Below are 17,373 nucleotides of genomic sequence, written 5' to 3' on the forward strand. Positions count from 1 at the left end.
CTGGTGACTTTAAATTAACCCTGGTTAAGAGAAGGTTAAAGAGAATACAAAAGTGTGAGTGCAATTCTTGTCCACCAGTCTTGCTGCTGGGATACTAATCCTATTCAACTTTTCACAAACCGTCCTTTTAAAATAATCAAAACAGGCTCCAGCACACTAAGCAGACAACTAATCTGAAGAAAAAAGTAATCTCTTAATTTCTTACTCAAATAAAACCCAGCAGTTTTCTAATTCAAGCTGCCAATCAATTTTTTAAAGGCAGGACTTTGTCCTTAGATGGCATCCAGCATGAGTGACAAGACTATGCTACTCCAAACCTCCGCTGTTGCTTTTGATTGTCTTTTACAGTTTCAACATTATTTCTTCTCAGCCAATTTGAAAATATCCCTGTTTTTTCATGTCAATGTCCACCATCATTGCCAAATGTGTAATTTTTCACCGCAAGTCTAATACTGTCCCCCAAATTAATACTGAGCAAAATTAAACACTGGACACCATGTTTTAACTAACTAAATATAATTTAGTTTAACTATTTATCTAGCTTATTTTAATGATAAAAATGGAGAATTTGACCTTTTATGAAAAAAGCTGTTTCCTTAAAAGAAAATTACATAAATGTGAAATTTTAAAAATTAAACCCTGAGAAGGCTCTTCAGAGTGACAATTTAAAGCATACGAAGAAAACAGAAAAAATAATTAGTAGTATGTATTATGTAATTCGGTTTGATAGTTCCTATTTTGAACACCAAATAAAATGTAAGGGATATTAATTCATCCAATGATATAGATTTTTAAATTGTGCAAAAGCAATAAAATCTATCAAACATAGTTATCACTTGTTTGTATATATGAGGGTAATCAATATACAGTCTTTTTAGAAACATTTGTGATGGACAATGGAAGGACCACACTCATTATACTCATGCTTGGTGATCCACATGTGCTGGAAGGTAGTAAGGGAGGCCAGGATGGAGCCTCCAATCCAGACTGAATATTTACGTTCTGAAGGAGAAATGATCTTTACTTTTATTGAGCTTGGAGCCAGGGCTGTGATCTCCTTCTGCATTCTTTCTGAAATACCTGGATACATTGTAGTACCACCTGACAAAAGAATGTTTGAGTAAAGATCCCTCCGAATATCAATATCGCATTTCATGATGGAGTTGAAGGTGGTCTCATGTATACCATATGATTCCATCCCCAGCAAGGAAGGTTGGAAGAGAGCTTCAGGGCATCTGAATCTCTCATTTACAATGGTGATGACCTGGCCATCGGGCAGCTCATATGTCTTCTCTTGAGTAGGTGCAGAGGCAGCAGTAGTCATCTCCTGATGAAAATCGAGTGCAACATAGCAGAGCTTCTCTTTAATATCACGAACAATTTCTCTTTCAGCTGAAGTGGTAAAGCTGTAGCCTCTCTCAGTTAATATCTTCATGAGGTAATCAGTCAAGTCACAGCCGGCCAAGCACAAACGAACAATGGCATGAGGTAGGGAATATCCTTCAAAGATTGGCACAGTGTGAGTGACACCATCACCAGAGTCCATCACAATACCAGTGGTACGGCCAGATGCATAAAGAGAGAGCACAGCCTGGATAGCAACATACATGGCTGGGGTATTGAAGGTTTCAAACATGACTTGTGTCATCTTTTCCCTGTTGGCTTTGGGGTTTAATGGAGCCTCAGTAAGGAGGACCGGGTGCTCTTCTGGGGCAACACGTAGCTCATTGTGGAATGTGTGATGCCAAATTTTCTCCATGTCATCCCAGTTGGTAACAATGCCATGCATTATTGGATATTTCAGGGTCAGTATACCTCTCTTACACTGGGCCTCTTCACCAACATAACTTTCTTTTTGTCCCATACCAACCATGATACCTTGATGTCTTGGACGACCAACAATAGAAGGGAAAACTGCTCGAGGAGCATCATCACCAGCAAATCCTGCTTTACACATACCAGAACCATTATCAATGACCAGGGAGGTAATGTAATCTTGCATTGCAGGCTGTTAGTATCTAAATTTAAACAGCTTGGAAAATAAAATAACTGAGGATTGTGCTTTGTCTGTGTATCTTTGTAAACACTAACCAAAGGAGAAGAGAACAAGCAGAGCACAACTGCGGAATGACTCACATTGGAAACTGATGTAAGTACTTGTAATGATTCAAGCACAGCTCTGTGATTTCAAGTCTCACGAGAAGATTAGTGTCTCATGAAAGATTAATGAAATATTGTCAACTTTTAAAAAGCTTTTAAAAAGCTAAAGGCAAAGAAATACAAAGGTTGTTTTAGTATAACAATGTATACTTCTGTCATTCTAAAACTATTAGTATTGAGACAGTAACTCTTTCTTTTTACAGCAATGTTAAAATGTTTATTGCCATCTTAGCAGAATTTCTCATAGTAGCATTATGTTCTCTTTGAATCTTAATCACCACAATGTCATTAATCATGAATGGTGAGAAAAAGACTTAACACAGCAATCTCATGCATATAAATCAGTCCTTAAAACTAATATCACCATCATTTGCAAAATGAAATTATCAGCATTTACTGAAGAACAAATTGCACTTTATCAAATCTAAGAATATATATGTAATGGACTAAAAATCTAAATAAAAAGAATTACAATGTTTGCCTGGAATGGTCATTGTAAACGACTTGTATCTTTATCATGCTCTTTAAATAGTTCCTTGAACAATCATGTCCTGCAAATGTCATCCAAGGAAATTTACTATACAAAGGACAGAATTTCTCACTAAGTAATAAACTTAATCCTTCAAAATTGTTTTGAAATTACTGGCACTTAGTACTTTGAAGGAATCAATGAATAAAAACTTTAATATAATATACCATTCTGAAACCTGAGCAATCCAGTTCAATAGTGGAGGCCCGTCACTTACTTCTGCAACATTTAGGGGTAAAACAGGAACCAGTGCTGAACAAGCCTTAGATCTCTGTGTTCACACTTAGGCACAGCAATATAAAACCACCAATCAAGTCACTATAATAGTAGATCTGGCTAATTATATATTTAATTACAGTATGTGTCTCTGTCTTGGATCATCACCTAACAAAATGAGCACTCAACCATTATTTAAATTAAATCCATGGAGTGTTGCTCATATCCACACATACTCCCTGCTCTTATAGTCTATTACAGCATACTGTACAGGTTTTTTGCATTGATCATACAGATGATTTGCAAATGTCAATCACTATTTGTGGGCAATGGTACAACATGATTTGGATGTCCCAAAATGTCTTGGCTTGGCAAGTTAGTTAGTGGATGACTACTAAATGATAGCAGGTATCCCTTTCACTTATGTCTGTTGATATCTGTAACTAACCCTCAGACAGTGACAGAAGAAAATACAATAAATCCAGTCAATAAACTGGTACACAAGGTGTAGGCATAGCTATACGGAAAATGTGTTTCACAAGATGTTTTCACAAATTGTTGGGGTACTTCAGACACCTAAGCCTTGCTGCACTGTGACAGCTGTATATACAAGGCTGCATTACTTTGCTATAAGGGGCCAGTGTTATCTTAAGGCAGAGGGTTTACTGTATATCAGGCTACACAGTTACTTGTATTGTCCACCAGTTTTAAATTAGAATACTTTGTTACCATTGTACTTGGGTTACCCCCAATATATTCGAGAATTAAACACACTGTGAACTGTTTAAAGAAGTGTGGACATATTTAACACATAATGGAATTTATTTACTTAATTTAAGGACTGTAGAAAAATGACTGATTACTTTATATCAAATATATTCACAAAATATTTTCAGAGAGCCCCCAGGCTATCCAGGTGGGCTCTAGAAAGACAAACCCTTCTTTAAAACTGTAGTCGAGTTTTGCCTGGGCCAACATAGGTACATGGATGAAACTGACTGGCAAAGTTGTCATACTCCCATGTCTAATGATTGAAATTTACTGTGATGTGTAATGGGTATTGTACAGGATTAAATGCCATTGGGCCAACCTAATGTTCACAATTTAGGGAAAAGACAGAGTACTTTGTTAAAATGCCATTTTGTTTTGCCTGAATCAACATGGGTACATAGTTTAAACTGACTGGCAAAGCTGGCATACTCCAATTGCTAATGAAAAAATAATACTAATGTTTAACAGACAGTCTAAAGGGTTAAATGCTGTTGGACCACCCCAATGTTCACGGTTTTGAGAAAATACAGATACCTTTGTTAAGTTGAGTTTTCTCAGGCCCAATGCAGGTTCCTGGGTCAAATTAACTGGCAAATTCCCAAGTCTAATGGATGGGATATACTGTGATGTTTAATGGGCTAAATGGTGTTAGACTACTTTAATTTTGAAAGTTTTGAGAAAAGACAGATGACTTTGTTAAACTGCAATTTAATTTTTCCTGGCCAAATGCGGATTCCTAGGTGAAACTGACTGGCAAAGTTGGGATACACCTGTGTCTAATGAATACTGTAATTTGTAATGGGCACTGTAAAGGCTTAAATGGTGCTGGACCAACTTAATCTTTCCAGTCTAGCCAGCTCAATAAGTTAAATAGACTGGCACAATTGGCACATTTCCAAGACAAATGAAAAGGATTTGCCATGATGTTTAATGGGCACTGTAAAGTGTTATGGGTACCTGGGTGAAATTCTAAAGTGTTACAGTATATGGTATGGGGCCATCTTAATTTTCACAGTTTTGAAAAAAGACAGATGCCTTTGTGAAATTACAGTTGAGTTGTACCTGGCTCAACATGGGTAACTGGGTGAAACTGAATGGCAAAATGATCATACTTCCATATCTAATGAATGGGATTTATTGTAATGACTAATGGGCAATCTAAATGGTTAAATTAATTTGGGTCATTCAACTGCTTTTCTCTTGAGAGTAATGTTGGATTCCTTTTCCATGCAACAAGGCTTCAATTCACTGATGTTTGGAAAACATTCATAATTGGAACACATCTCTTTAGGTCAAACTACAAACGTCTATGGGTTTGAGGTCAGGAATTTGACTTACATTTTACACCCTTGATCCTCTTTTTTATCTATTCGATTCTAGACTTGATGCCTATTTTCAGATCACTGCCCTTGTTGAATCATCCAGTTTTTCTATGGTTTAGTTGTTGAGCAGATGGCTTTACAATATTCTCTACATTTATATAACGACGAGTTTGTATGGGACTCAGTAACTACGAGGCATCCAGGTTCTGTGTTAAAAACCCAAATCAGAGAACATTGTTATAATAGTCTTGTTTGTTCAGGTACAGCTTTGCAAACATAAGCTCTTCTGTCATATTTGTCTAGAGAAACAGGCTTTCTCCCAATTATCGGCCCACAAAATGCATACTGGTTTAGTCTTTTTCTATCTGATGATAGACTCCTGAACTGTAACAGAGGCCATCTTTTTTGAATGTTTTTCTGTTAAAAATAATAATGTTCACTCTTAAATGATGGATTTATGACCCTTTCAAGACCAATGTGCAGTTAACAGTTGCTTCATTAAAATCATGGCACATGCCTTGGTATTGCTGTGTCCTTAATGCCTTTTACTGAACAGCCAAAGTTTCTGCCTTTACAGTACTATATCTTGAGGTTGTAACATTTAAGTAATTATTAACTAATCACATACTTGATATGCAGTGTATGGCTTTTTACTACCTTCTTAAATGATGTGTAAGCAGTAAGGGTGGACAAACGTTTTCACAGATGGTTTCTGCATATTGTGACATATGCTAGTAAAGCATCTAACCAACCAGTGATAAGAACTTTCTGAAAATTGCAAGACTGTCAGTTGGGTCTCAATTATAAAACCATGCATTTGAAAAATGGTGTACTGATGTTTTTCAAATCACTGTATACACCGTGCACTTAAATGTGTGTATGGCGTCATCTTTAACTACAAGCAGAGACATCTTTATCAATAATTCCTCCTATCCATTTAATTCCAGAGTCACATCTGCAGGTCTTTTTAGATATAAATTGCATGGTTTAAAATACCTGACTTCACAGGTTTTTTTTAAACCCTGACAAAGGCCAGGTCAACATGCTACAAGATGCTATGCCATCCAGCAACAAATTAGTAGACTACATAATGGTCAAATATAACAATTAGTAAATAATTTATATTCCAAACTTTATCTCAGGAAATATAATATAGAATCGATAAATACAATAAGAAGGTGCCACCCCAAAAACAATTTATTTTTATTTGTTTAAAACTGTTACATAATTGGGGGCGGCATGATGGTACAGTGGGTAGCACTGCTGCCTTGCAGTAAGGAGACCCAGGTTCACTTCCGGGTCCTCCCTGCATGGAGTTTGCATGTTCTCCTCGTGTCTGTGTGGGTTTCCTCCTGGTCCTTTCCTCCCACACTCCAAAGACATGCAGGTTAGGTGAATTGGCAATTCTAAATTGGCCCTAGTGTGTGCTTGGTATGTAGATGTGTGTGTTCTGCGGTGGGTTTGCGCCCTGTCCAGGATTGGCCCTGTGTTGTCTGGGATTGGCTCCAGCAGACCCCCGTGATCCTGTGTTCGGATTCAGTGGGTTGGCAAATGGATGGATGTTATTTAATTGTATTTAGTGCACTAGGAACTAAATACGTGTTTATGACTTGACACATTACCTCCAAATACGTGCACATTAGAGTAACTGGCTTATTAAAGTTTTGTAATTTGTTAATGGGGGGAGTGACTGCTCTCACATCTATTTCTGCATTGAGCCATAGGCGATGGGAAAGGCTCCAGCTTCTTGTGGCATTTTAAGTATATACAGAGGAACAGAAAATAGTCAGATGGATGTAAATTAAACTAATTATACTAGAATAGTGGACATTTTATAAAATTTGAAGTGTAGCTGGATATGTGTATTTGTTATACTGCACCACACTGTATGCTTCAAAAGATACTGAAGATTTACCGTTTACCTTTACATTGTAAAACCATATACTTGTGATAATACAGTGCTGATGTTTTACATGTTCAATAAATACTACATACCCAGTAACAGCCTATGGTATTTGATAACCGTGATATTCTAATTGCAAACTGACAACCTGAAAGTTTCTTTCTGCACAAACTTGCCTCATTTCAGTCATTATGACTTGTAGCCAAGTTTCCATCCAGTTTTTTCCGACGTTTTGTTATCGACAAACAGAACATACGTAAAAAAAATGTGCAAAATTTGCTGTCTCCAGCCTATTTCCATCCAACTGGCTTTTTATCGATAAAATGGTGTGCGTGATGACGTCATCCCCCAAACGAACTGTCGCATAAGTTTTGTTGTATCGCGAAAATAAATCTGCCCTTGAGTCGTTTCCATACATAATTTTGTGTATGTCGCAAATTATCTACCTTTTGTTTTCCATGTTACACCCCCTCCACTAAACAAAGAAATGGAGAAATTATTCAGTTTTTTGAAATTTGCCAGCTTACTGTTATTTCAGTTTCACAAATAATTGGAATTGTACATAATATCCGAAGACGACAGCAGAATGAAGCAGTTGCTTGTCCGATAGCCCTAGAGCTCGAAGAAAATACCCCAGTGCGACGAAACCCACGGGTATGGGAGAGACGACGAAATAAGACCTTCTGGGAGGAGGTGGTGGGGAGACATTTCACAGAAAATCTCTGGCTGCAACATTTTAGAATGACACGGCCGACGTTTGAGATGTTGTGTGGATTCATCAGTCCTGATGTTGCGCCCATCACAGGTTGCCACCGACCACCGGTTCCAACCCAAAAGCGGATTGCCATCGCCCTTTACAAGCTGGCAACCTGCGCCGAGTATAGAGTAGTTGGAGAAACTTTCGGGGTTAGTAAAACTACCGTCCATCGATGTGTATATGCTGTGTGCACCGCTATTAAAGAAAAATTAATGCGGCGTTATATCAGACTTCCGACTGTAGCGGAGGCCAATGAAATTGCATACCGCAATTCCTTGGTGAATCTTGTGCCACAGATTTACGGTGCGCTGGATGGCACGCATGTGCCTATTCTTCCCCCAACGGAAGGCTACCGCGATTACATTAATCGCAAAGGGTGGCCATCTGTTGTTCTCCAGGCCCTTGTTGATGACAGGTGCATGATACGAGACATTTGCGTTGGCACTCCTGGAAGTGCCCATGATGCAGCTGTGTTTGCAGCATCGGATCTGTACAGGTGAGCCTACCTTTCAACATCCCTTCACAGTGCGATAACAACTGAATTAGTACTGTAACCTGCTTCCCTTTTTAAGGTTTTTAATTAAAACTGAAATCTGAATCAATACAAAATAACGTTTAATCAAAAAAAACTAAAGTTAATATTAATGAGAGAATTTCTCATATATGCCAAAACATCCATCCATCCATCCATTGTCTAACTCGCTGAATCCGAATACAGGGTCACGGGGGTCTGCTGGAGCCAATCCCAGCCAACACAGGGCACAAGGCAGGAACCAATCCTGGGCAGGGTGCCAACCCACCGCAGTATGCTAAAACATCTGCCATTTAATAATAAGAAAAAAATGTTTAGATAATGAAACATACCGTTTATTAAATATTTTAACTGGCACAGTAAATTACCTTTGCGGTTTTTGTATTATTTAGACATCTTGAGAGACACCCCCAGGCTACAGCTGATGTGGAGGGAGTTCAGGTACACCTTTTAGTAGCAGGAGACCCAGCCTATTCGCTACTGAATTGGCTTATCACGAGAAATAACGAGTTTCTTCATCAGACCATACGAACCGCTCCGCTATTCTCGTTTTGATTGCACGTGATGAAAATGTATCATGTGACACATTTATTTGCGTTAAAGCCCTTTTTCCGACAAAAAGTGTTTCCAATGTAGTTTTTGCGACATCTGAAGTATCGATATGGAATTTATGCGCTAAAGTTAAACGGAAAAATATTATGTCGACATGTACAACATTTTATCGATAATTAGCATTTCCATCAGCTAAAATTTGAAGCGCTTAATATTTTTTCGCAAAAACTCCTTGGATGAAAACCTGGTTCGTGTCAGTGGTTATGAAGCATCAGAAAATTTGCAAGCACAATGACCAGGTTTACTACAGTCTTTGCTACAACACATATGTAATATGTTCCAGAAAACTTTCAGATTAAGCAGAGCTGTTGCTATGGATTCAATTGTGACCCTCAAGATCATTCCTTTATGACTAACATCTTACAACATGTTTTGCTTGCTCACTTTTATGCTTTCCCGCAAAGTTTCTTTAAAGAATTCACCCCCTGGCACATACAGTAAGTGAAAAGGAATGGCAGTTGTTCATGTTGAACAACTTTAAAAGTGGTCAAACTGAATGATTTTCAACTTTCTGTATTCAGAGTTTGGTTATAAAACACAATCTTTTTTTTTGAGAAAATTACTTTTTAAAAGAAAACAGTCATTACTTTTTTTTAAATTATTGCCAGTTCACTAACAAATGTAATATATTACTAGCAGATGATCCTGCACAGTATGTCCTACAACAGTCCTTCAGTGATCAGGCATCTACAGAAATAAATATTATTGAACTTCTTTAGCCAAAACTTGTTACGTTGGGCCAGAAAGGTAAAATTGCTTCTCAAATTCATAAAAATCAGTTTCTAATAGAATACGAACACACTATATTTGGTGAGAAGATAGGCATGAAATACAGTATGTTCCATAACTTTTACATATCTGGGGTCTTTCACCCTTGAAATGAATTCCCTCTGGTGATAACATTTCTGTTCAAGAAATCCTAATTTGTTTGTATACAATGATTTGCAAGATGAACAGCTGTAAAGGAAAATGACTCAAACCTGCCTTTTACACAGTAAGTCAGTGTCAGTGACTGAGTGCATCCTGTGTCTGTTGGTTATAAAAGTACTGATTATACTGAGGCAAGTTCTCTGTAGCAAAGAAAAAGTAAAATAGTGCAATCCCTAATGATATTAACATATGTTAAAGTTCTTGTCAAAAAAGTTAATATTGAAGTGCAATAGTAATGGTTCTTGTCATAGAAATCAGTCTAACCAAACCATTAATCTCTGCACTAAAGAATTAAACAAAAACATTAAAACATTTAAATCTGAATTGCTGCTGCCTGAAGAAACAATGGACAAAAAGTTCTTTACTTAAATGCAAAACACAATCTGAAAATAATACTGTAAACTGAAAATTATATTAATGTATTTTCATAAATTGTTCCAAGTGAATCACAAATACACATTAAAATAAGAGCTGTACAAAGTGAAGCCCAAGAAGAGAACAATTCAGAGCATATGACAGAGGCTGGCGTGATGTGATTTGCCTAATAATTAAAGAAGTCAATAAATTTTATATTTTATGTTTCAAATACTACAAAATAACAACTAAAGCACATTGGTAATATCCTTGCTGCATATAACACGATACGTCCATTTGAGAAAAAACCTTGAAAAAAGACAGCATAATTATGGTGACAATGGATGCTATTGATTCAATAAGACATGAAGATACAAACACATGTATATAGTGCACTCTTTTTGATGGTAACACAAAGACAGCTTGAAAGAAAACCACACAATTTACAGCAAAAAGAATTAACAAGTGCAGATAATATACAGACAACTTCAGTGATGTGAACTTAGTTACAGCCATACTAAAGATTTCCAGCAAAAAAAATGTAGAATTGTTTTTTTTTATTTTTATTTAATTTATTTAAAGCATGTAACATTCCATACAATCAAGTCAAACTTAACAAAACCAAATTCAATTCAACCCCCACCCATAAGAAACAGAGGAAGGCCAATAACCAGAGTAAAACTTTTGAGAGTAGTATAGAAGGAAAGGAATCTTTCTCCCCAATATAAGTGTGTATTCTAAAATATTACTGATTACAACAACAATAACATTTATTTATATAGCACATTTTCATACAAATAATGTAGCTCAAAGTGCTTTACATGATGAAGAAAAGAGAAACAAAAGACAAAGTAAGAATTAGAATAAGATAACACTAATTAACATAGAATAAGAGTAAGGTCCAATGGCCAGGGAGGACAGAAAACACAAAAAAAAAACTCCAGACAGCTGGAGAAAAAAAATAAAATCTGCAGGGGTTCCAGGCCACGGGACCGCCCAGTCCCTTCTGGGCATTCTACCTAACATAAATGAAACAGTCCTCTTTATATTTAGGGTTCTCTTGGAAGGACTTGATGATGATGGTCATGTAGACTTCTGGCTTTTAATCTATCAATGTATGACATCACGGTGCTTTGATTAGGTGGTGATGGAGCAGATCATCACCACAGAAAACCGGGAAAAGAAACAGAAGAGAGAGTAGGGGTCAGTACGGATTTTAGAGCCACCATGAATAGTTATTATAATGAATTGAATATACAGAGTATCAGGATTAAATGAAGGTGAAGTTATTAGAAAGCCATGTTAAAGTAATGTGTTTTTAGCAGTTTTTTAAAGTGCTCCACCGTATCAGCCTGGCGAATTCCTATTGGCAGGCTATTCCAGATTTTAGGTGCATAACAGCTGAAGGCCGCCTCACCACTTCTTTTAAGTTTAGCTCTTGGAATTCTAAGGAGACACTCATTTGAGGATCTAAGGTTACGATTTGGAATAGAAGGTGTCTGACATTCCAATACAGTATATAAGATGGAGTGAGATTATTTAAGGCTTTGTAAACCATAAGCAGTATTTTAAAGTTAATTCTGAATGACACAGGTAACCAGTGTAGTGACATCAAAATTGGAGAAATGTGCTCGGATTTTCTTTTCCTAGTTAGGATTCTAGCAGCTGCATTCTGCACTAGTTGCAAATGATGTATATTTTTTTTGGGTAGTCCTGAGAGGAGTGCGTTGCAGTAATCTAGATGACTAAAAACAAAAGCGTGAACTAATTTCTCAGCATCTTTCAATGATATAAGAGGTCTAACTTTTGCTATGTTTCTTAAATGAAAAAATGCTGTCCTAGTGGTCTGATTAATAAGCGATATAAAATTCAGATTACAGTCAACGGTTACCCCTAAGTTCTTTACCTCCATCTTGACTTTTAATCCTAATGTATCAAGTTTATCATCTTCTTTAATAAAACTCCTGTGTGTGTCCAGGTGTTCGTGTGTGTGTCTTCTGGTGAAGTGCGCATGCGTGGGCCACACAACACGTGTTCAGTCTCTTCCTGTGCATTCCCTGTAGAGAGAAAGAGACGTACACAGGTGCGTGTGTGCGCGCGAGAGACAGACACACACACACAGGCGTGCGCAAGACAGACACACACACAGGCGAGAGAGAGACAGACAGACAGACACACATACACAGATGCGCGCGCTTAAGAGAGATACACACACACACGCGAGAGACAGACACACACACACACGCAGGCCCACGACAGAGACACACACATACACAGGTGCGCGCGTGCATTGTTGCAATGTTACTTTTCTTGGTTTTTTATTAAGTAGTAAGGCTATAACGTAAACTCTTGCAGTATTAGTTTTCTCTGTTGTTCTCAAGGTTTTCTTAGAGTTATTCAGTGTTTTTACATATAGTTTACCATTACGCTGTGCATTCAAATTATATTATTAACTTTATTTGTGCTTCAAAACTTAAAAAAAATATATTTACATACAGTTCATACGGTCTGGAATGGATTAATGGTATTTACATACATTCCTATGGGGGAAATTACTTCGGTTCACGACCAAGTCGGGTTACAACCAGAATTTTGAAGCAAATTATGGTCGTGAACTGAGGTTCCACTGTATTGGTGTCAGACAAAATTACAGGCATTTTACGGAAATACAAACCAGTATTACTGAGAGAGAAAATTAAAGGCACACAATACAGTGACGCATATTACAGCCACATACAAGGTCCCTTGTCATTTAATATAGACTGGGTTTAGCAGACGATCACATTAGATCCTGCCAGGTTTTAAAAAAAGTTTTAAACAGATCCTCTAAGAGAGAATTTCATTTTTTCCAATTTCAAGTAGTATATAACAACATTTACCTAATGACTTAACAGAGGTGGGTTAGGATTCTTCCACTTGAGCAAGATAGGTCTACGTGCTAATAGTGAGGTAAAGGCAATTCCAGTTTGTTAGTCCTTCTCCACTTTAAGCTCATCTAGGAATACACCAAACACAGCTGTTAATAATAATAATAATAATAAATTTTATTTGTATAGCGCCTTTCCCATGCTCAAGGCACTTCACAGAATTTAAGAAGGAACAGCAGGGTATACAGTAAATAGCATTGTACAAACCAGATAAATAAATAAAGAAGATTAAGACAGCAAATTCAGAGAAAAAACCTAACAGACAACATAATTGATGGTCTAGCACACACACACTGGTTACATGAGCATTTTGACATAAAGGTAAACTGAGAGAAGGGTAATAAAGTCCGGTAGAGTTGTTTTTTAAAATGATTCATTGAGTCAGCTGATCTAATTAATTTCGGTATGTCATTCCAGAGCCTGGGCGCTATACAGCTGATGATGTGCAACAAAAATATGTATTTTTATTTAGCACACACACACACAGGTTAATGGATTAGGAGGGATTGTGACACCAAGGCTGTCTGATAAGCATTTGAACGTTTTTGTCCAGAATGATGTTAATTTGGGTTCTAATTCTTTTGGTAGTGCCAGAGGGTGCTGCTGGGGGTGGATTACCCTGGTTTCCATACAACCTGGAAATGCTCCAGATGACTTGAGAATTACACCAGAAGCAGTTCTCAGGTCAGATTTTAAACAGAGCTTGCAGGCTCACTTATTTGAGTCAGAGTCAGGAAGCACCAGGCAAAACTCTACAACAGGTAGAAAGAGAGAATTTGTAATGATGCATTTTTGGCTGGTGTTTCTGTAAGAAGGTATTGGAAACAAATAAAAATCTGTTATTTGAGCCTGGAATTGTGCTTGGGCATTATTGTATCTGGAGTTTGGGTCTCAGTGGCACCCCATTGTGGTTACAAATGAAAATAACCTTTTGTTTGATTTCATTCCAAATGCACGTGTTTTCTTAATAAAAATAGAAACAAGCATACTATCACCTGTTCCCATGATAAACAAGATAATTATTAACACTTCTCAAATTATTGAGCTAAATGTTAAGGTTTAAAAGGAAGAATTTAGTGAGCATGAGCTTAGCCAGAACTTGACCAGAAGATGAGGAGTGTGGCACCACTAAGTGATCTGTACTCTGCCCAAACTTTGCAATTGTTATCACATTGTTCCGAAATAGTACCATTACGGCTTTAGTTTAGGCTTAATCATCCAATCATCAATAAAAGCAAGACACTAATATAACTCTTAACTGGTACAGAATTATCTGCATCAATTACCTTTCAAGAGGGATGAAAAAAGTAAAACAATGTATTAAAAACCAAAGGCATGTTTGTAAGATACACACAACTTCATGAAAAATAAAGTATACCATATTCCTGTGAATACTGTCTTCTTCTTTTTGCTGCTCCCGTTAGGGGTTGCCCCAGTTGATCATCTTTTCCCATATCTTCATGTCTTCTGCATCTTGCTCTGTTACACACATCACTTGTATGTCCTCTCTCACCACTTCCATAAACCTTCCCTTAGGCCTTCCTTTTTTCCTCTTGCCTGGCAGCTCTATCCTTAGCATCCTTTTCCCAATATACATGTCCAAACCAAAACAATCCTGCCTCTCTGACTTTTTCTCCAAATTGTCCAACCTGAGCCGGCCCTCTAATGTACTCATTTCTAATCCTGTCCATCCTCGTTATACCCAAGGCAAATCTTGACATCTTTAATTCTTCCACCTCCAGCTCTGCCTCCTGTTTTTTGGTCAGTGCCACTGTCTCCCACCCATATAACATAGCTGGTCTCACTACCATCTTGTAGACATTCCCTTTCTTTCTCGCTGTAACAAATGACTACTCCCAACACTTTTCTCCACCTATTCCACCCTGCCTGCACTCTCCTTTTTACCTCTCTTCTACAATCCCCATTACTCTATACTATTGATTCCAAGTATTTAAACTCATCCACCTTTGCCAACTCTACTCCCTGCATCCTCACCATTCCACTGATCTCCCTCTCAATTACATACATTTATTCTGTCTTGTTCCTATTGACCTCCATTCCTTTCCTCTCCCTCCACGCTGAATGCATCCGTCACTCCTGCTACATATCTCACCACTGTCACACTTCCCTCATACAGTACATATCTTGGTCAACTCTTACATATTTCTCTGCCGCTCCTAACTTCCTCATACAATACCACAATTCCTCTCAAGGCACCCTGTCATATGCTTTCTCCAAGTCCACAAAGACACAATGCAACTCATTCTGGCCTTCTCTACTGTATATTTCTCCATAAACATTGCATCTGTGGTGCTCTTTCTTGGCATGAAACCATACTGCTGCTCACTAATCATCACCTCCCTTCTTAACCTAGCTTCCACTACTCTTTCCCATAACTTCATGTTGTGGCTTATAAATTTTATCCCTGTGTATTGACTACAGCGCTGCACATCTATTTCTTAAAAATCAGTACCAGTACACTTCTACTCCACTCCTCAGGTATTCACTCACTTTCCAAGATTCCATTTAACTCCACTACCATCTCTCCTAAAAACCTCCATGTTTCTACAGGTATGTCATCTGGATCAGTGGCCTTTCCATTCTTCATAGCTCTCCTTACTTCTTCTTGCTAATCAATTGCAGTTCTCTTGGAACTAAATGCTGAATTTTTCCCAGCAATAGAAAGACAGACACCTGTTCATATCCAGGTTTTAACAACAGTTGGCATTCTGGAAACAGGTACTTACCAGAGGGAACTGGCTGACAGGTCAGGAATATCCCAGCCAAGCTTCAATTTCATCATACCCACTGTGCTGGAAACCATATACCAACTGAAGAGGCACTACATTGAGTTTCCATATGGTGTAGGTGTACAAGCTGGCATAAAAAAAGCAATTTGCAGAACTGACTTGTTTTTCTAATGTAATCAGAGTAATTGAGAGCACCTAGTGAGAATGAAGTGTTTTTTTTTTACAGTAAGTGTTATGAATGAAAGGGGTCCCAAGTCCAGACAAAAATCCCAAAATGATCACTAGAGGGTATATAACCTCTTAACCTTGGCTTCTAATGAGGATGTTAAGAACCTTTATAAATAAAAACATTTATTTTAGCAAACAAATTATGTTAAACAAAAAATAAGCTCACAAAGCCACGGAAGGCAATACCTACAAAATAGGCAAACCAGAAAGAAACAAAGTCACATTACACTATACAAAGAATAGTCGAAAAAAACAAAAACGAAAGAAGTCAAAAATAATTGAAAGAGCAATATGGAGAGTAGCAATCACCACCACCATGAACAAATTTAATGAACCACAAAGGACTGTGGATTTCCTCAGCCTTTAAAGGGCTGAGGGCAATACCCTGCAATGATGGGAAGTTAGCCCCACCTCTTGGTGAGCCTCCCACAAAACACAGGTAACATAGCAGAATACACACTGATACATAAAAAATAAATAACCCCCACAGGTTCCATTTCAGAAATGAACAAAACAGACACAAGTTAGACATCTGAACCCCAGAGGGTGTTATATTCCATTAAGGCCAATGCTCTTTTATGGCGTTATTTCAGTGCCACAAATTGGGGTTTAATTGAGTTTAGCTGGATTTAGCTACATTTTGGACTGTTTCCGGAATGCAGCAGCTAGCGAGCTGATTGGAGACCGTAAGAGCCAATCAGAATTTTTGAAACCAAGTCTGTGATTGGTTGGTTTTGTGGCACACTTATAACGGTGTACAGAGAGTTGAGCGCTTGCAGCAGAGAATGTTGTGAGCGCAAGCAACACATTGCGCAGCAAGCAAATGAAAAACTGAGCGAGAGGGGGTGCTATTGTGTGTGTGTATATGGATAAGTGCAAACACTGAAATACATTTTTTGCACGCAGCAATGAATTTTGTTCACTCAAATTCAGCTTTTGTACGCTCAAAATAAATTTCTCTTCAAAATGCAACACTTGCACTTGCAATCTTTTTTTACGTGCGCTCAATATTTTTTACGTGTGCTCAGAATAGTGGCACTGAAATAACGCCATACTCTTTAAACTCAAAAATCACAAAAGAAATATTTATCTTTTTAAACAACTGCTTTAACTTTGTGGTCAACACAATTAACGCAATAAAAAGATTTCTGTAGATTTTAGTATTGAACCAATTTAGAAATGTTATAATTATCCAATACCTAGCAGTGCACAGTTGACTACATAATCTCATATACACCCACACTCGCTTATCCAACAAGCTATTAATTTTCAAACTTGCTTAATCTATTTCAGGGTTTCATGGAAATAAAGCTTTCATGGCAGCACTGTCCACTGGAATTGAACCAATCAGTGATTTACCTTTAAACATTCATGCACACTCC

The 17,373-nt window shown here is 37.6% G+C and overlaps 1 protein-coding gene across 1 annotated transcript; it reads right to left on the reverse strand.

Annotated features, from left to right (window-relative positions):
• Positions 1 to 874: 874 nt before the first annotated feature.
• Positions 875 to 2,002, reverse strand: LOC120531407 (actin, cytoplasmic 3-like). Its single transcript, XM_039756795.1, has one exon. The coding sequence runs from the start codon at positions 2,000 to 2,002 to the stop codon at positions 875 to 877; it is 1,128 nt and encodes a 375-aa protein (XP_039612729.1).
• Between the last annotated feature and the right edge of the window lie 15,371 nt (positions 2,003 to 17,373).

This window comes from Polypterus senegalus, chromosome 6, assembly GCF_016835505.1.
Source record: "Polypterus senegalus isolate Bchr_013 chromosome 6, ASM1683550v1, whole genome shotgun sequence".
Classification (NCBI taxonomy): domain Eukaryota; kingdom Metazoa; phylum Chordata; class Cladistia; order Polypteriformes; family Polypteridae; genus Polypterus; species Polypterus senegalus.

Bases quoted from the DNA above. Each gene is read 5' to 3' on its own strand.
- LOC120531407 (XM_039756795.1), bottom strand. From the start codon at position 2,002: ATGCAAGATTACATTACCTCCCTGGTCATTGATAATGGTTCTGGTATG.